The sequence below is a fragment of the Pristis pectinata genome, chromosome 5 (genome assembly GCF_009764475.1).
Source record: "Pristis pectinata isolate sPriPec2 chromosome 5, sPriPec2.1.pri, whole genome shotgun sequence".
Classification (NCBI taxonomy): domain Eukaryota; kingdom Metazoa; phylum Chordata; class Chondrichthyes; order Rhinopristiformes; family Pristidae; genus Pristis; species Pristis pectinata.
In genome coordinates, this window is record NC_067409.1 from 9,389,230 (window position 1) to 9,409,390 (window position 20,161).

The 20,161-nt window shown below is 46.9% G+C and overlaps 1 protein-coding gene across 1 annotated transcript in view; it reads left to right on the top strand.

The window, feature by feature from the left end:
• The first annotated feature begins 3,961 nt into the window (after positions 1-3,961).
• The window catches only part of LOC127570499 (obscurin-like), a 465,385-nt gene continuing 449,185 nt past the window's right edge, over positions 3,962-20,161 (top strand). Inside the window, exons 1-2 of the mRNA XM_052016136.1 lie at positions 3,962-4,655; positions 4,767-5,057. Of these exons, the coding sequence (XP_051872096.1) occupies positions 3,962-4,655; positions 4,767-5,057 (985 nt within the window). The remainder of the gene's footprint in view (positions 4,656-4,766; positions 5,058-20,161) is intronic.

Genomic DNA, 20,161 nt, shown 5'->3' on the forward strand with positions numbered 1-20,161 from the left:
CACACCTGGATTTTCCATCAGTCCACTGTGACTGCTGATAATATACAAACCCATTTTGTTTTTCTATTTGTTCCTGCTCCTCAATAATTGGATTTATTAATATTGAAGAGAGACAACATCCTTGATGTCCACCTACAATCCTTAAGAATCAAAACAAGGTTAAAATTCTGCCCTGAATGTATTTCATCTTTCCTTTAAATTGTATCTCAAGTAAATGGATGCAATTTTGACTAGTGCCACTCTTCTTTAGAGTTCCTTTTGAACCAACATCTTTGACTGATTATCATCTGTAAGCCTTGTCAATCAGTTGTCAAGATTAGTCTTATGGTTTTCTTTTAACATCCTGAAAGAACAAGCAACTAAAAACCTGAGTTGCATAATATTAGTAATATTAGCTTAGAAATGTGAATGTGTCACACCTGTGTTGCGGGTTTCAAATAATATGCACTCCTCATACGAATGCGGTAGTTAATCTAATTATATTGGTGAAGGCAGAGATGTCTGGATATTGCTGCCAAAACTGGTTTTGGTGCTCTTGCTTACAAAATAGTGTCCTGGTATCTGTTTGGCACCTATTAAACAAAAAATTGGATTATTGCAAATGTGGTCATACAGCTAGTAGAAACACAATTAGAATTCTTCCTGGCTGAGACATTGGGGACCTCTAGAATCTAGCTCTTGATGAACTCAAAGTGCTTAGGTTTTCAAAAATTGTGTGTCAATCAGGAAGAATGGTTCTAAACTGTACATTGCAGAATGCCTATTGATTTGACTTGTTGCAATTAATATAATAATTTTGCTATAATACTTACTGCCTTCCACAAGATCCCCAATTTCATCCCACTCAATTATGGAGTTAATTAGTGGATATATCTTTTTGGGTTGTTTCAAAAAAAAATTGTGGCACGCAATTTTAATAAACCATTGTAGGCTGAGATAGATTTTTGGATTGCAGGGGAAATCAGAGGTTCCAAGGCATAGGCAGAAAAATGAAAATTACCTATGATCTTACTGAACAGCAAAGCAGGCTTGAGGGGCTGTGTAGCCTCATTCCTATTTCTTATGTTAGAACGGAAAACCAATTGTACTGGTAGGTGGATGAGTAACAAGAACCAGTTATGTGCAGCTAATTTGTATGAGTATGAAAGGCACTGTGGTGGTAGAAACAGATTAAATAACTTTCAACAGGGCATTAGGTGTACAGAAGGAAAACAATGGATAGATTTTTTTGAAGCTCCAATACAGCCACAACTGGATGCATAAATCTATTTTGCCACATTATACAATTAGTTAAGTTGGAATTTCAAGATTGAAACAAAGAAACAAAAAAAATCATTCCCAAGTGTCAGAACATAGAACGTTACAGCACAGTACAGGTCCTTCAACCCATGATGTTGTGACGACATTTTATCCTGCTCTAAGATCTATCTAACCCTTCCCTCACACATCGCGCCCCCCCCCCATTTCTCTTTCATTCATTGTCTAAGAGTCTCTTAAATGTCCCAATGTATCTGCCTCCACCGCCTCTGCCGGCAGTGCATCCCACGCATCTACCACTCTCTGTGCAAAAAACTTACCCCTGACCTCCCCCTTATACCTTCCTCCAATCACCTTAAAATAATGCCCCTTTGCCATTTCTGCCCTGGGGAAAAGCCTCTGACTGTCCACTCGATCTACGCCTCTTGTACACCTCTATCAGGTCACTTCTCATCCTCCTCCTCTCCAAGAGAAAAGCCCCAGCTTGCTCAACCTATCCTCATGGGACACGCTTTCGCAATCCAGGCAGCATCCTGGTAAATCTCCTCCACACACTCCCTAAAGCTTCCACATCCTCCCTATAAAGGAAGTGACCAGAACTGAATTTTATTCTGCGTTCTGTTACTGTTTTCCTTTGTACTACCTCAGTGTAGTTGTGCATGGAATGATCTGTCTGGACGGCCTGGAAAGTCTGTGCTCTGAATCTGGGACGTGACCACCATAAACCAATGAACAATTCCAAAGTGGAACTAAGGGTATCAGAATCTGGCAGCCCAACTGGGAAGGGGTGATTAGTTCAGGAGTCTGTTAAGCCCTGGGGAAGAAGCTGCTTCTGAGTAGATAGCCACAGGGAAACAGAAGATGTGAAATATGGAAGATGAAGGTGTCCCAGCACAGTCACAGGGAGAACGTGCAAACTCCACACACCGACAAGAAGCAGAGGTTGGTATCGAACCCTGGTCTCCAGCACTGGGAGCCAGTGGATCTACCTGCTGTGCTGCACTCCAATACATCAGGGCGAGGGAAAAGAGGACGGAAAAGGAGCCAGAGGAACTCAGCAGGTCAGGCAGCGTCCGCGGAGGGAGACGGAAGGACGGTCGGTCGGTCGCCCGTGGAGGTGGTGGGGAAGCCTCAGTAGTAGTACTCAGCAGCAAATGTGGGAAACAGCATCTGCTGCAATTTTGTAAGATTTATTTATTAGTCACATATACATCGAAACCCACAGTGAAATGCATCTTTTGTGTAGAGTGTTCTGGGGGCAGCCTGCAAGTGTCGCCACGCCTCCGGCGCCAACATAGCATGCCCACAGCTTCCTAACCTGTACGTCTTTGGGATGTGGGAGCAAACCGGAGAATGGATTCGGTGTTGGGAACAGAAACACTGAAGTTGGAGCACAAAAAACAAGAGGAACTCAATGGGCCAGGCAGCATCTCTGGAGGCAGAGGGATGATCCATGTTTTGGGTTGACACCCTGCATCAGGAGGCTTAAGTTGAATGGCTATTCGATCAGCTTAATTGATTATGACCCATCTGTGACTAAGTGATGTAATAAGAACATCACACTTCTCAAATTACCACCAATAATATGGAAAACAATGTTTCCTTTGCATCTTTTATAATGAAAATGCATTAGATCATGGAATATTTCGATATCCTACATCAAAAAGGAGCATTAGAGACCGAAAGCCAAAGTGGCATAACATTTCAGACGGTTCAAAACTGCAAACGTTTGCCGCTGTCAATCTCACCGCAAGCCCCGATGAGATTACATTGGAGAGCAAACCATTCTCGAATGGAGGGAGCGTAAAAGAGCTAAATAGTTGATCGTTCCCCCAAAGGGATTCATTTATTAGTAAATTAATATACTTGAAATTTTAATAAAACGCCTATGCAGTCCAGTTAACGTGGGTCATTGTACAGGAAAGTAGAGTAAAAGAAGTCCAAAACTCTTCCCCCAAAGTTAGTAGTGTTTCCGAGACGGTGTTTCGAGATGCTCCCCCCTTCATCGAGATCTGTCACGCTCTCTCTTGCGCAAATGTCACCAATCTATTTTAGATTTTCGGTTGAGTAAAGCAAAGTACGTCAACAGTTCAGCATTCGGGACAGACCGGGGTACAAGGCTAAATCGAAAACTACAGCAGGGGACTGGGGGATAAGTCCCAGCCACTGACTTTCACCAGCTTGCATCCGATCTTTCGAAATATTTTTTTGGACAAAGTATTGAAATCACAATCTTATGCACCCCGCTGCGTGGCTTCCGGTTTGCTTTTTATGTTCGTGATTTCCAGAACTTTGAAACAAGGTAATTGCATATTTTCATAGACCTACAGATCGTTTAACAACTCAGTAACAAAAGCATCGGAACGGGCAGGTGTTAGTTCAACAACAAAAAAAAGTGAACGTAAAGCTCTTAAGTTATAAACTCTAAACTTGGTAACCACACCTAATAGTGCATGTTGCTGTTAATAGTACGACGCACGGATTGTCAGGGAGCGGTTCTACAAATGGACATGTAGAAGAGATAAGCGGGGACAGCTGCATCTATTCTGGGAGGTTTGCTGGGAGGCTTGTGATTGACGACTTTTCTTCGACCTCAAATGAAAAAGCATTCTGATCTATCCTAGTGGGACAAGCTTCCCGTGACCTTCGAAGTCTAAGATTTATTATTCGCGTGTTTTCCCCCCTTCTCCGCTAAAGATCGAGGATGGATTTTGGCGGAGCCCCCCGGTTTTTAAGCCGGCCAAAGACCTTTGCCGTGACCGCCGGCAAGGACGCGACGCTCGCCTGTCGGATCATCGGCAACCCGGTGCCACTGGTGATCTGGGAGAAGGGCAACAGGCCGATCAGGTCGGAGGGCAGGTTCAAAACGGTGGAGGACGGCGACTTGTACAAGCTGACCATCTGCGAGCTGTGCAGCGGGGACAGCGGCCAGTACATCTGCAGGGCCAACAACCCAGTGGGGGAAGCTTACGCGGCGGTCACCCTTCAGGTGGGCGCCGGCCCGCAGGTCGCCAGCGCCCAGTGCGCGCCTTACTTCGTGCTGAAGCCCAGCTCGCTGCGGGTCTGCCTGGGGGACGACGCCAGCTTCTGCTGCCAAGTCCAGGGGAACCCGCTGCCGACAGTCCACTGGGAGAAAGACGGCAAGGCCTTGGGCGGCGGCCCGGGCGACAACGCCAATAACCGGTACGTGGTGGAGGCGGCGGGCGGCACCCTCCGAATCTGCTGCGTCAGGCTCTCAGACGGCGGCTCCTTCACATGCAGAGGCCTCAATGAGGTGGGCGAATGCCAGGCAGTCGCTGCCCTGGTCGTCCTGTCGCCGGGTGACGGCCCCACCCAGAGTTCGCCGGCGTCCCTGCTGTCGCACCTGCAGCAAAGGCGGGAACAGGTCCGAGCCTCGGACTCTACCACCACCGATGTCACCATCTTATCCCCAACCGGACTCCCTCACGGCCGGCCCCGCTCGCGCGAGCACGAAAAGGCGGGAAGCCAGAGCCTCGGGCGCGCGCCCTGGGCGCCGCACGCGGGCGCGGCGGTTGGTCGGGCCCGCACGTGCACCGTCACCGAAGGCAAACACGCCAAGCTGAGCTGCCAAGTGACGGGCAAACCCCGGCCAGAAATTAGCTGGAAAAAAGACGGCGAGGTGATCCTCCCGGGACGCAGGCACGTTATTTTCGACGACGACGAGGACAACTTCGTGCTGAGGATCCTCTTCTGCAAGCAGAGCGATAACGGGCGCTACACCTGCACTGCCTCCAATTTGGCCGGGCAGACGTACAGCTCGGTGCTGGTCATCGTCAAAGGTAAACCGACTTCTCTTTATTACCTTCTCCTTTTTGGTTATTGCCATGCGGCGTTAGCGTGGCGGGAAATGGAACTGTCGAATTGCACACAGTAAAGTCCCTCAAACACCAAAACACATTACCTGCTGGAAATTCTCGACAGTTAAATTAGCATCTGTGGGGGAAGAAAGTGGGGGGGTGAGATTTTGGGTCAAGTCTTTCCATTGGAACTGGAAAGGTAAAAAATAGTGTTAAGAATTTGGGGGAAGGAATGATTAGATGATTATACTTTAATTTTTGAAGAATATTGTTTAGAATATTGCCTAAAACGTGGATGTGGAGAGGATGCTACCAATAGATAACTCTCTTAGTTGTGCACTGAATGCATATTGATCCATGAACAACAAGGTGTCAACAGTATGGTCTCACCACTTTTTTAAGGTACCATTAATGGTTTACTGAATGGGCAAACAATCTATAGGCCTGGCTTGATGATCTATAAATATGAATTTTCATCCCACCCTGCCAGCTGGGAACTTAAATTTAGTGAGACACATACATTTGGAATTAAAAGGGCCAAGTTTTGGTATAGGTGAGACCACATCTGGTCCTCTTACTTATGTATATTAATGCTTTGGAAGCAGTTCAGAAAACATTTACCAGACTGATATCTGGAATGAACAAATTGTCCTGCTACAAAAGGTTGGACAGTCTAGGCTTATATCTCCTAGAGTTTAGGAGATCCATGAGAGGAGACTTGATGGATACATGTACGATCTTGAGGGTCCTTGACAGGGTGGAAGTGGAGTGGATGTTTCCTCTGGTAGGAGAATCTAGAAATAAGGGTCAATGTTTAAAAATATAGGGTTTCCATTTGAAAGATGAGGTGAGACTTTTTTCTCTCAGGAGATTGTGATTCATTGGAACTCTCTTCCTCAAAAGGTGGTAGAGGCAGAGGTAGATAATTTCTTGATAAGCAGGTGAAAGGTTACCTTGAGTAAAAGGAAATGTAGAGTTGAAGTGCATTATCAAATCAGCCACGATCTGTTTAAATGACAGAGCATTCTTAAGGGACCAAGTGGGCTCCTCTTCCTCCTAACTTGTATGTGTGTACATATGGTGATCAGGAAAAACCAGATTGTTACAAAAATCCAAGTGGTTCACTTATTTCCTTACCTGGTCTAGCCTACATATGGGTCCAGACCCACACCAATATGGTTAACTCTTAACTGCCCTTAAGGGCAATTAGGGATGGGCAAAAAATAATGGTGTTGGATGTGATGTCCAGATCATGTGATTAAATGAACAGATAAAATGGATAAAAGAAGGATGAGAAAGGTCCATTTTGGCCTATCAGACATTTCCTATTGGTGCGTCATGCATCCACTCCCTTAAGTGATAAAAACAAATAAAAAGAAAAAAAAAATTCCCAAGCAGCATCTGTAGAATGAGAAACCAGTCAATGTTTTGAGCCAGGAACCTTGGAATTGTGCAGCGAATGGAAAGTTCACAATTTTCAAAGCAGAGCTGGGGGGAGGAGTGAGGTGTAAGAAAAAAGACTATATAGAGTTTAGTTAAGACATCAGGTGATACAAGTATGAGTACTGATCGCTAGCAAGACATTTAAAATAAATTGCGTGAGAAAGGGGCATATAAGCATGATAATGGGAAATGATAAGAGAGCAGTCTTCCTGAAGTTGGAAAAGTTGGTATTCATTTCAGAAAGTTGCCAAGTGCCTCAGTGGAAAATATGATCTGGTTCTTTTAGTTTACATTGGGCCTCACAATGGTGGTGGAGGAAGCTGCAGACGGACAGGTTGGAATGGGAGTGCGATTGAAAATTAAAGTCGCATGTAACAGGAAGCTCAGAATTACACCTGCAAACTAAGTGCAGGTGCTCTGTAAAGCAATTACCTGATCTGTTTGATTTCTCCAGTATAGGGGAGACCACATTGTGAACACTGACAGTAAACATCTTGCTTCTAGCGGTTAGTGTAACACTATTACAGCGCCAGGGACCCGGGTTCAATTCCAGCCACTGTTTGTAAGGAGTTTGTACGTTCCCCCTGTGTGGGTTTCCTCTGCGTGCTCCGATTTCCTCCCACATTCCAAAGACTTATGGGTTAGGAAGTTGTCGGTGCCGCAAGTGTGGCGACACTTGCAGGCTGCCCCTAGAACACTATGCAAAAGATGCATTTCACTGTGTGTTTCGATGTACATGTGACTAATAAAGATTCTTATCCTGCCGCACTGCAAATACCGCAGTCACTTTGATGTTATATCCTGATACCTCAGCATTGAATTGTATCAGTTTGCTGATCTCTCTACCAAAGATTTTGGAGAGTAGTGGCTGGGCTAGCTCTTTAATTCCTTAATTCCTCCTAGGAAAATATCCTGCTTCATTATTTTGGCAGGAGCAATGCATTTGGGAACTTTGTACATAAAACTACAGTTTGAAGCCAGTATTTTCACATGCTTTTAAAATGTCCGCCTTGTAGAACTTCAGCATCACAAGGTGACAGTACAGAATCTCCTGTGTAACTTCAACTAAGATCTAGTATTTTCCTTATTAATAACAGAAACTTGAATTACTGGATTCTACTCAATCTGGCCTGTGCCCACACTTTTTGTGCCAATGCCCTGCACTTTTTCCATTGTTGCAATTTCCATTTGAGGTCTGGTATTCCAGTTGACCTCAAGGTTTGGCTGTCACAGTTGTCTAGCGAATCAGAGTGAATTGCGATGGTCGCAAGGCCTCAGACGGCAGCATATCCTTTTGAAAGCTCACTACTGTCAAAGTCCTTTTAAATTAATTTTAAATATTTCTGATAAACAGGGACATTTAAAAACAGATCAAATAGATTTAAATAATTTTGTTATAAAAAAATTGATGAAAAACATAAAAATAAAATAATGAAAAGTGAATGAATAACCTGCAATTAAATTTTTATCAAGGTGATGACCCAATTGAAATGAATGGGCCATGCTTCTTGCACCTGCCTTCAGCTCAGGACATTTATGCTCCATCACTGGGTTCACTGGTAAGTCCAATGGTGGGGTGGGATGTCAGAACTTTGGGCATCTGACCTCCAGCTTGTCTCTGATGTGCAGGTGCAGAAGTCAGAAACAAGTTGATCTGTGAGGAAATCATTACTCATGGTTCTGTACAGAAACACCAGTCAGAGATGAAAATGTTTTTGTGCAGGGCAGTTGAAAATTATCTCTTAAAATATTTAAGTTTTTATAACAGCTTTTACATTCCTCTCATAATGTCCCAAAGCACTTTACAGCTGTTGAATTATATTTGAAGCCCAATCACTTTTGCGAGTTTAACGGTTCTATCAACAACAATTATTGACCATGTTGTCTGTTTTTCATTCAAGTTATAGACCCTTAATAGGGTCCTAAAATAGGGTCAGGTTTATATCTCATCCAGAGGACCACCTCTAAAAGTACAACATTTTCTCAGCCTCCCTTTGTACTTGTCTCTGGAATTGAATTGGGATTTGAACACCCAATCCTTGTCCCGGAGATGAGGTTCTACTAACTGAACCACTCACGGTTTTCAGTACTTAACCCCATACTTCAAAAATCATACCTTTCTTTCCAAAAATTCATGTAAATTGTATGTTTGTTGTGTGTATCTAGGGTTGGGTGTATAGGAGTAATTTAAAATAAAATCCATAGTCCAGAAAGGTTTGAATGGTTAAAAGTCACAAAAGGAAGGAGAATTATTTTTTTTTGACCTTAAACTACCCATTTTTCAATTATTAAAATTATTTAGTTGGGTTCACTGTTAGCTTATTTGTTGAAGGTTATTTCCCCCATGCCTTAAATTTTCTTATTCACTTGTATTTGTATTTCAGTCTGTGATGACACTTTGCTTCCATGAATGCCTGAGATATTTGGCAAGCTTAGAGTCTGTCAGTAATATTTGGTATCCATTGTCATAATGGATTTTTAAAATAGTTTCCAATAGAAATACATCGTCAGTTGAATTCTACATCCATTAAGAAATTTGTGCTCAAAACATTTGAACACTCCTTGTCTATGCAGTTAATTTCTTTCTAATTGAAGTAATTTAAAGTACCTGCTGTAGCGGTTCCTACCGCGAAATAAAACAAGACGCTAGTCGGAGGATTGTCGAACAAGAACTGGTTTTCTTTTCCCGCCTTGCGCGGGCCCCTTAAGGGAGACTGTTCCCGCCCAATCCAACCGGCAATGACGTAAGTACTACATCATCAAGACTTTCCCGCGCGCGGGTTCTCCCCATCGCTCGGGAAAGATGAGGCCCACCGCCATCTTGGGCCTCGTCGCTTTGACGCCGCTCGACCCGACTGCCAAGCCGGTTCGACCGACTAAACGGTGAGTCACCACACAACCCCCCCCCCCCCACCCAGAACCGGTGATACAGTCCCCAAGGTCCGCGGGCTGTGCCAGCTGCTGCTTAGGGGGCTGGCCTCTGCGTCGCGGCGTTGCAACCTCGACAGGTTGCTGCAGATCCAAATGGGCCGGTTTGAGGCGGTCCGCCGTGAAAACCTGTTCCCTGCCTCCAATGTCCAAAATAAAGGTGGATCCATTATTCCTTATGACTCGGAACGGTCCCTCATATGGTCGTTGCAACGGCGCCCGAGGTGTGCCCCTGCAAACAAAAACAAATTTACAGTCCCATAGATCCTTGGGCTGGCAGGATGGGGCTTGACCGTGCCGTGAGGTGGGAATCGGGGCCAAGTTGCCAAGTGTCTCGCGCAGTCTTTGTAGGACTGCTGGGGGTTGTTCCCCTTGGTCCTGAAGGGCAGGTATGAAATCCCCGGGGACAACTAGGGGCGCCCCGTACACAAGCTCAGCTGACGAAGTGTGGAGGTCTTCTTTGGGGGCAGTGTGTATGCCGAGCAGGACCCAAGGCAGCTCGTCAACCCAGTTAGGACCCTTCATGCAGGCCATCAAGGCTGATTTCAGATGGCGGTGAAAACGTTCCACCAACCCGTTTGATTGAGGATGATAGGCCGTGGTGGTGTGCAGCTGCGTCCCTAGCAGGTTCGCTAATGCAGTCCAGAGACTGGAAGTGAATTGGGTGCCTCTGTCTGAAGTGATGTGGGCCGGAACACCAAAATGTGAGATCCAAGTTGTGAGCAGCGCCCGGGCACAGGAATCAGTTGTGATGTCAGTCAAGGGGGTTGCCTCAGGCCACCTCGTGAACCGGTCCACGATGGTAAGGAGGTACCGGGCTCCTCTTGAAACCGGCAGAGGGCCCACGAGGTCGACGTGTATGTGGTCGAACCTCCTACGGGTAGGCTCAAACTGCTGTGGCGGGACCTTGGTGTGTCGCTGGATTTTTGACGTCTGGCAGTGCGGACAAGTCCAGGCCCACTCACTGACCTGTTTGCGCAGGCCATGCCAGACAAACTTGCTGGCGACCAGTCGGACAGTTGATCTGATGGACGGGTGTGCCAACCCATGTACTGAGTCAGGCTGCAGGGACTATAGGGCGGGGCTGACCAGTCGCAACGTCGCAAAGTAGGGTCCGCTGACCTGGACCAACCAAGAAATCTCGGAGCTGCAGGCCCGAGACTGCGGTTCTGTAGCTGGGCAGTTCGTCGTCAGCCTGCTGTGCGTCAGCTAGGGCCGTGTAGTCGACACCCAAGGATAGGTTGTGGATGGTCGGTCTGGAAAGTGCATCAGCAACGACATTATCCTTTCCGGAGACATGTTGGATGTCAGTTGTGAATTCAGAAATGTAGGATGAATGTCTCTGCTGCCGAGCTGACCAGGGATCGGAGACTTTGGAGAAGGCAAAGGACAAAGGCTTATGATCGGTGAAAGCGGTGAAAGGCCTGCCTTCTAGAAAGTATCGGAAATGCCGGACTGCCAGATACAGTGCTAGAAGTTCCCGATCAAAAGCGCTGTACTTCAGTTCGGGCAGTCTAAGGTGCTTGCTGAAAAATGCCAAGGGTTGCCAGCGGCCTTCGAGTAGCTGTTCCAGTACCCCACCCACCGCGGTGTTGGACGCGTCTACCGTGAGGGCGGTTGGGACGTCAGTCCTAGGGTGTACCAGCATCGTGGCGTCTGCCAGGGCGTCTTTGGCCTTAACGAAAGCAGCCGCAGCCTCATCAGTCCAGATGATGTCCTTGCCCTTACCAGCCAGCAGCGAGAACAGAGGGCGCATGATATGGGCTGCTGCAGGGATGAACCGATGGTAAAAGTTGACCATCCCAAGGAATTCCTGTAGGCCTTTGACTATGTCGGGGTGGGCAAAATGGCGGATAGCGTCCACCTTGGCGGGTAAGGGTGTTGCCCCGTCGCTGGTGATTTTGTGGCCGAGGAAATCGATAGAGTCAAGTCTGAATTGGCACTTGGATGGGTTGATCGTGAGGCCGAAATCGCGGAGGCGGGAATACAGCTGGCGGAGGTGGGAAAGGTGTTCCTGGCGGTTACGGCTGGCGATCAGTATGTCGTCCAAGTAAATGAACAAGAAGTCCAGGTCTCGGCCTACCGCGTCCATCAGCCGCTGGAAGGTCTGCGCAGCATTCTTAAGGCCGAACGGCATCTGAAGGAATTTGAACAGGCCGAATGGGGTGATAATCGCAGTCTTGGGGACGTCATCTGGATGGACCGGGATTTGGTGGTATCCCCGAATGAGGTCCACTTTGGAAAAGATGCGGGCCCTGTGTAAGTTCGCTGCGAAGTCCTGGATGTGAGGGATGGGATAGTGGTCCGGGGTGGTGGCGTCATTCAGCCTGCGGTAGTCGCCGCAGGGCCTCCACCCTCCGGTGGCTTTGGGGACCATGTGCAGGGGGGAGGCCCAGGGGCTGTCTGACCTGCGAACAATCCCCAGCTCCTCCATGTGACGGAACTCTTCCTTTGCCAGGAGGAGCTTGTTTGGAGGTTCTCGTCGTGCTCGGGCATGAAGGGGTGGCCCTGTAGTAATGATGTGGTGTCGTACCCCGTGTTTGGGCCTAGAATTCGTAAACGAAGGTGCCAAAATTGATGGGAATTCGGCTAGGAGCTTGGCGAAATCGTCGCCAGAAAGGGAGTCCAGGTGTGGGGCTGGTGTGCTGATTTCTCCCAGGGGATAGGTCTGGAAGGTGCTAGAGTGGACTAACCGCTTCCCTCGCAGGTCGACTAACAGGTTGTGGGCCCGAAGGAAATCGGCCCCTAGGAGTGGTCGGGCGATGGTGGCAAGAGTAAAGGTCCAGGTAAAACGGCTGCCGCCGAATTGTAATTGAAGTGTACGGGTGCCGAAAGACCGTATCGTTGTACCGTTGGCAGCATTGAGTAGAGGACCAGGTGGCCTGTTACGAGTGTCGCGGCCTGTCGGGGGCAAAATACTGACCTCCGCTCCAGTATCAACGAGGAAACGCTGTCCAGATTTCTTGTCCTGAACAAATAGGAGGATCTGTCGGCGGCCAGCCGCCGTAGCCATCAGCGGCGGCTGGCCCTGGCGTTTCCCTGAAACTTGCAGGGTGGGTGGCATCGACAGGCCTCCGCACCCCACCTCTGATGGTAGAAGCACAGCTGGTCGCCTGTGTCGTCGTTTACGTTCCTGGGGTGTGGTTGCTCGGTTGCTGGGGCCGGGCGAGGTGGGTGTTGGGCTTGCGGCCTGGTAATTTGACTGACGGACGAACCACTCTCGCGCTTGGCCCTCCACAGGACATCTGCCCGGGCGGCCACCTCACGGGGGTTGCTGAAGTCGGCGTCAGCTAACAACAGGTGGATGTCATCGGGGAGCTGTTCGAGGAAGGCCTGTTCGAACATCAGGCATGGCTTGTGTCCCTCGGCCAATGCCAGCATCTCATTCATTAGGGCGGATGGGGATCTGTCCCCCAGGCCGTCCAGATGAAGCAGGCGGGCGGCACGCTCACGACGGGAGAGGCCGAAGGTCCGAATCAAAAGGTCTTTGAAAGCCGGGTACTTATCTTCCTCTGGAGGCGACTGGATGAAGTCTCCAACCTGGGCAGCTGTCTCTTGGTCCAGAGAGCTAACCACATGGTAGTACTTCATGGAGTCGGAGGTGATCTGCCAAAGGTGGAATTGTGCTTCGGCCTGGTCAAACCAGATGCTGGGCTGAAGTGTCCAAAAGGTGGGCAGCTTGAGGGCCACTGCATTGGCTGCTGCGCTGTCGGCCATTGCGCGGGTCCAAAATCCGTTTGGACTGTCGGGGTCACCAATGTAGCGGTTGCTACCGTGAAATAAAACAAGACGCTAGTTAGAGGATTGTTGAACAAGAACTGGTTTTCTTTTCCCGCCTTGCGCGGGCCCTTTAAGCGAGACTGTTCCCGCCCAATCCAACCGGCAATGACGTAAGTACTACGTCATCAAGACTTTCCCGCGCGCGGGTTCTCTCCGTCGCTCGGGAAAGACGAGGCCTGCCGCCATCTTGGGCCTCGTCGCTCCGACGCCGCTCGACCCGACTGCCGAGCCGGTTCGACCGACTAAACGGTGAGTAGCCACACTGCAATGATTTGTTACATTGCAGGCGCACTACATTAGAACTTCTATTTATAATAAAATTATTTTTTATTGTATGACTTTTAATTTTTAAAAAAAGATAGAATGAAAAGATGGAATGAAAGGATGGAAGTTTTATGACTTTTCAAAGTTTTAGCTGTTTTTATTATTAATAGTTATTGCCCATAGGATGAATGTTTATTGGTAGCTACTGTATTGAACATGGTGCAGAAATTGGAATTATTGGTGCAGAAATTATTGTCACGTGTACCGATTCAGTGAAAAACTATTGTTTGTGTGCCATCCAGGCAGATTGTTCCATCAAAAAGTACATTGAGGTAGTGAAAGGGAAAACAAGATGCAGAATATAGCGTTACAGTACAGAGAAAGTGTAACAGGTAGACAAATAAAGTGCAAGGGTCACGAGGTAGATTGGGAGATCAAGAGTTCATCTCTTAGTGTATGAGAGGTCTGTTCAAAAGTCTCATAACAGCGGGATAGAAGTTGTTCTTGAGCCTGGTGGTACATGCTCTCTAGCTTTTGTAACTTCTGCCCTGATGCTGTTGTGGCCATTACAGAGACTTGGTTGAGAGAGGGATGGGACTGGATACTTAATGTTCCAGGGTTTCGATGTTTTAGAAAAGATAGAAGGTGGGGTTGGGGGGCGGGGTGGAGTTGCACTATTAATCAGGGACAATAACACAGCTGCACTCAGAGGGGACATAATGGAGTGCTCATCCACTGAGTGTATATGGGTAGAATTAAAAATTAAGAAAGGTGTAATCACTCTGATGGGGTTGTACTACAGATCCCCCAATAGCCACTGAGACATTGAGGAACAGATATGCAGGCAGATTAGGATAAGGTGTAAAAACAACAGGGTTGTGGGTGACTTCAACTTCTTCAATATAGACTGGAACCTCCTTAGTGCAAAAGGTTTAGATGGGGCAGAATTTGTTAGGAGCATCCAGGAGGGTTTCTTAAATCAGTATTTAGATGGTCCATCAAGAGGAGGGTCCATACTGAACCTGGTGTTGGGAAATGAGCCTGGGTAGGTGACTGCCCTTTCAGTGGAGAACATTTAGGGAAAAGTGATCATAACTCCTTAAGTTTTTAGATAGCTATGAATAAGTATGGACCTTGTAGGAGCATATTAAACTGGAGCAGGGCAAATTACGAGAGTATTATGCAGGGACTAGGGAGAGTTAATTGGGAACAGCTGTTTTTGGGCAAGTCCACATCTGCCATATGGAGCAACACACAAAAAAAGGTGGAGGAACTCTGGTCAGGCAGCATCTGTGGAGGGAAATGAACAGTCAACATTTTAGACCGAGACCCTTCATCAGGATTGGAAAGAAAGAGGGTAGAAATCAGAATAAAAGGGTGGAGGAGGAGCACGAGCTGGTGGGTGGTAGGTGAATCCAGGTGAGGGGGTAGGTAGATAGGTAGGGGAGGGGGGGAAGTGGGAATGATGTGAGAACCTGGGAGGTGATAGGTGGAAGAAGTAAAGGACTGAAGAAGGTGGAATCTGATAGGATAGGAGCGGACAGTAGACTGTGGAATAAAGGAAAGGAGGTGGGGAACTAGAGGGAGGAAGATATGGGTGATGGGGAGGTCGTGAGAGTGGGGGAGGGGAAAAAGAAGGGGTAATGGGGCCAGAGCAACAAGGGAAAACAAAGGGAGGGGGAGAGAGGGGAGTGGTTACCAGAAATTAGAGAAATCATTGTTGATACCGTCAGGTTGGAGACTTGCTAGACAGAATATGAGGTGGTGTTCCTCTAATCTGTGTCTAGCCTCAACTTGGCAGTAGAGGAGCCCATGGACAGACATGTCAGTGTGGGAATACGAAGTGGAATTAAAATGACTGGCCACCAGGAGACCTTGGCTGTAATGGCAGACGGAGCGAAGGTGCTCGATGAAGTGATCCCCCGATCTGTGTCGGGTCTCAGTCATGTAGAGGAGGTCGCACCAGGAGCACAGGATGCAATAAATGACATCAGTGGATTCACATGTAAAGGACTGCCTCACCTGGAAAGACTGTTTAGGGCCCTGAATGGTGGTGAGGGAGGAGGTGTAGGGGCAGTTGTAACATTTGGGATGGCTGCAGGGATAAGTGCTTGGAGGGGGATCGATGGGAAGGAACGAGTGGACAAGGGAGACCCGGAGAGAGTGCACCCTGTGGAAAGCAGGGGAAGATGTGCCTGGTGGTGGGAACCTGCTGGAGATAGCGGAAGTTGCGGAGAATGATATGTTGGATGTGGATGCTCATCGGGTGGTAGGTTATCCCTGTTATAACAGTGGGGTGGGGGGGGGGGTAAATGGGGTAAGGCCAGATGTGCAGGAAATGGAGGAGATGTGGGTGAGGGCTGCATTGATAGCAGTGGAGGGGAAACCCTGTCTTCTCAAATAAGAGGACATCTCGGATGTCCTGGAATGGAAAGCCTCATCATGACAACATATGCAGTGGAGACAGAGGAACTGAGAGAAGGGAATAGCATCCTTGCAAGTGACAAGGTGGGAAGAGGTGTAGTTTAGGTAACTGTGGGAGTCAGTGGGTTTGTTAAAGATGTTGGTAGATAATCTGTCTCTGGAGATGGAGACAGAGAGATCAACAAAGGGGAGAGAGATGTCTGAGGTGGACCAAGTGAATTTGAGGGCGGGGTGGAAGTTGGTGGCGAAGTTGATGAAATTGATGAGCTCCGCATGGGTGCAGGAAGAAGCACCGATGCAGTCAACAATGTAGTGGAGAAAGAGTTGAGGAGCATTACCAGTGTAGGTTTGGAACATGGATTGTTCCACATAGCCAACAAAAAGGCAGCATAGCTGGGGCCCATATGAGTGCCTGTGGCTACACCTTTGGTCTGGAGAGAGTGGGAGGTGCCGAAAGAGAAGTTGTTAAGGGTGAGTTCCAGTTCTGCCAGATGGAGGACAATGGTGGTGGAGGGGAACTGGTTGGGTATGTTATCAAGAAAGAAGCGAAGAGCCTTGACACCTTCCTGATGGGGAATAGAAATGTACAGGGACTGGATGTCCATGGTGAAAATGAGGTGGTCAGGACCATGGAGCTGAAAGTTGTTGAAGTGGTGGAGAGCATGCGAAGTGTCATGGATGTAGGTGGGAAGGGACTTAAATGGGTTACAAAAAGGGTTTGAAGTTCCAGTTCACGAGTTCAGTGGGGCAGGAGCAGGTGGAAACAGTGGGCCTACCAGGGCAGTTAGATTTGTGGACCTTGGGTAGGAGGTAGAAATGGGCAGTGTGAGGTTGGGGAACAATAAGATTGGAGGTTGTAGGGGGGAGATCTCAGGAGGTGATGAGCTTGGTGATGGTGCAGGAGATAGTGGCCTGATGCTTCTCAGTGGGGTCCTGGTTCAGGGGTCAGTAAGAGGGAGGTGTCTGAGAGCTGCCATCTGGCCTTGGCAAGGTAGAAGTCAGTCCACCAGACTACAACAGCACAGCCCTTGTTTGCGGGTTTGATGGTGAGGTTGGGATTAGTGCAGAGAGAGTGGAGAGTAGTGCCTTCCTAATAACTTGCTGTTACCTTTATCTTAACTTTCAGTGATCCAAAGGCATTCTATACATATTAAAGGCAAAAGGATAACTAGGGAGAGGGTAGGACCACTCAAGGATAAAGGAGGGAACATTTGCTTGGAGGAGGAGGAGGATGCGTGCGAGGTCCTAAATGAGTACTTTGTGTTAGTATTTACTAAGGAGAAGGACGTGGACGATAGTGAGTTCAGTGTGGGGAGTGCTAATATGCTAGGGCATTTTGAGATAGGGAAAGAGGTAGTGTTGCATTTCTTAAAGAACATTAAGGTGGATAAGTCCCCAGGGCTGGATGGGATATACCTCAGGTTATTGAGAGAGGCAAGAGATAAGATTGCTGGGGCCTTAACCTCGACCTTCATGTCCTCTTTAGCCACAGGCAAGGTCTCAGAGGACTGGCGAGTAGCTAATGTTGTTCCATTATTTACGAAGGGGAATAGTGATAATCCTGGAAACTACGGGCCGATGAGTCTCACATCAGTGGTAGGAAAGCTATTGGAGAGGATTCTTGGGGATAGGATTTATGAGCATTTGGAAAACCATGGCCTAATTAGGGACAGTCAGCATGGCTTTGTGCAGGGCAAGTCATGTCTTACTAAATTGATTGAGTTTTTCGAGGAGGTGATGAAGGTGATTGATGAAGGTGGAGCTGTGGATGTTGTCTTCATGGATTTTAGTAAGATGTTTGACAAGGTCCCTCATGGTAAACTCATCCAGAAGATTAAGATGCATGGGATCTATGGTAACTTGGCCATTTGGATTCAGAAATGGCTTGCCCATAGAAGACAGGGTAGTGGTTGATGGGACTTATTCTGGCTGGAGGTCAGTGACTAGTGATGTTCTGCAGGGATCCATACTGGGACCTCTGATTTTTGTGATGTTTATAAATGACCTGGATGAAATTGTGAATAGGTGGGACAGTAAGTTTGCATTTGGGTTAGTAATACAAAGATCGGTGGTGTTGTGCATATTGTAGAAGGTTGCCAAATGATGTAGTGGGATATAGATCAGTTGCAGATATGGGCAGAGAAATGGCAGATGGAGTTTAATCCGACCAAATGTGAGGTGTTGAACTTTGGGAGATTAAATGTAAAAGGACAGTACACTGTTAATAGCAAGACCCTTAACAGTGTTGATGTACAGAGGGATCTTGGGGTCCAAGTCCATAGCTCCCTGAAAGTGACTGCAGAGGTTGATAGGGTGGTAAAGAAGTCATAGGGCATGCTTGCCTTTATTAGTTGAGGCACTGAGTTCAGGAGTCATGAAATCATGTTGCAGCTTTATAAAACTCTGGTTAGGCTGCATCTGAAGTATTGCATTCAATTCTGCTTGCTCCATTATAAGAAGGATGTGGAGGCTTTGGAGAGAGTGCATAAGGGGTTTACCAAGATTCTGCCTGAACTAGAAGGCATGTTTATAAGAAGGGGTTGGATGAGCTTGGGTTGTTTTCTCTGGAGCAGCAGAGGCTGAGGGGAGACTTGATGGAAGTTTATAAAATTATGAGAGGCACAGATAAAGTAGACAGCTGGTATCTTTTTCCCAGGGTTCAAATGTCTGATACTAGAGGGCATGCATTTAAGGTGAGAGGGGGTAAGTTCAAAGGAGATGTGCGGGGCATGTTTTTTTTTACAGAGTGGTGGGTGCCTGGAATGCACTTCCAGCGGTGTTATTAGAAGCAAATATGATAGAGCTGTTTAAGAGGCTCTTAGATCGGCACATGAATGTGCAGAGGATGGAGGGTTATGGACATCGTGTAGGCAGGAGGGGTTGGTTTCGCCAGGCATTCAATTACTAGTTTAATTAGTTAGGTGCAATATCCTGGGCCGGAGGGCCTGTTCCTGTCCTGTACTGTTCTATGTACTATGTCCAACAGGAGGGGAGAGAAGAGAGAATGACCGGGGTGGGAGGGGTCCTTGATTAAGTTGGCTGCTTTCCAGAGTCAATGGAAGGGAGGTTAGTTTGCGTGATGGACCAGGTTGTGTTCACATCTCTGCAATTTCTTGTGGTCTTGGGCAGGGCAGTTGCCATACCAAGTTGTGGTACATCTGGATAGGATGCTTTCTACGGTGCATCTGTAAAAAATCAGTGACATTGAAGTCATCAGGGACATTGAAGTAACAAGCTTGGCAAAAAAAAACAAATAAAACAGGTCATGCTAGTTTAAGAAATTTTCACTGATTACTGGTTGAACATTTAGCTTGTGTTCATAAAGATGATAATTTATACCATTTTACTCCATGGCATAGAAGGCTAAATTGGTTTATTATTGTCACATGTACCGAGATGCAGTGGAAAAACTTGTCTTGCATACCATTCATACAGATCAATCCATTACAACAGTGCATTGAGGTAGTACAAGGTAAAACAATAACAGAATGCAGAATATAGTGTTACAGTTACAGAGAAAGTGCAGAGCAGGTAGACAATAAGGTGCAAGGTCATAACAAGATAGATTGTGAGGTCAAGAGTCCATCTTATCATACTAGGGAACAGTTCAATAGTCTTATCACAGTGGGATAGAAGCTGTCCTTGAGCATAGTGGTATGTGCTTTAGGCTATGACCTAAGCGGTAAACGGAATTAATGCAGATATTACAATTGGTAGCACAGACGTGGTAGACTCAAGTTCCTGTTGTTTATGACAATAAGAATGAAAAGAAAACCAATTCATTTGGATAGAGCATGAAATCTGTCTTGCTTTATTTAAAAATGTACAATGCTTTATTTAACTGCCTAAAAGTTAACCGTTAATTGTGCTTTCTTTTTGCAGACCAACATGGTACTTAATGCTAGGATTCTGAAAGTGTGATTTTTATTGCCATTTGCTGAGAATTAATTTTCTGTGTCTGTGAAAATAGCAATGATACATTGAGACTTTTTGGAACATTGTCCCAGAGTTTGCTGTCAATATAAGTGAGACTAAAAGCACTCACTGTTATTGAAGTGCCAGTGTTATATCAACTTTATGCCAGAGGAGATGCAAGATTAAAACCAACTTTAAAAGTTCGTGTTATTGGCTTCATTAGTAAAGGGACATAAAGTTGCTTAATCTGTTCACTCAAATCCCAGAAGCCTGGTTTTCCTTACTGTAAAATTATAAAGATGAATTTTCAACAACTCAACATGCAAGCATTA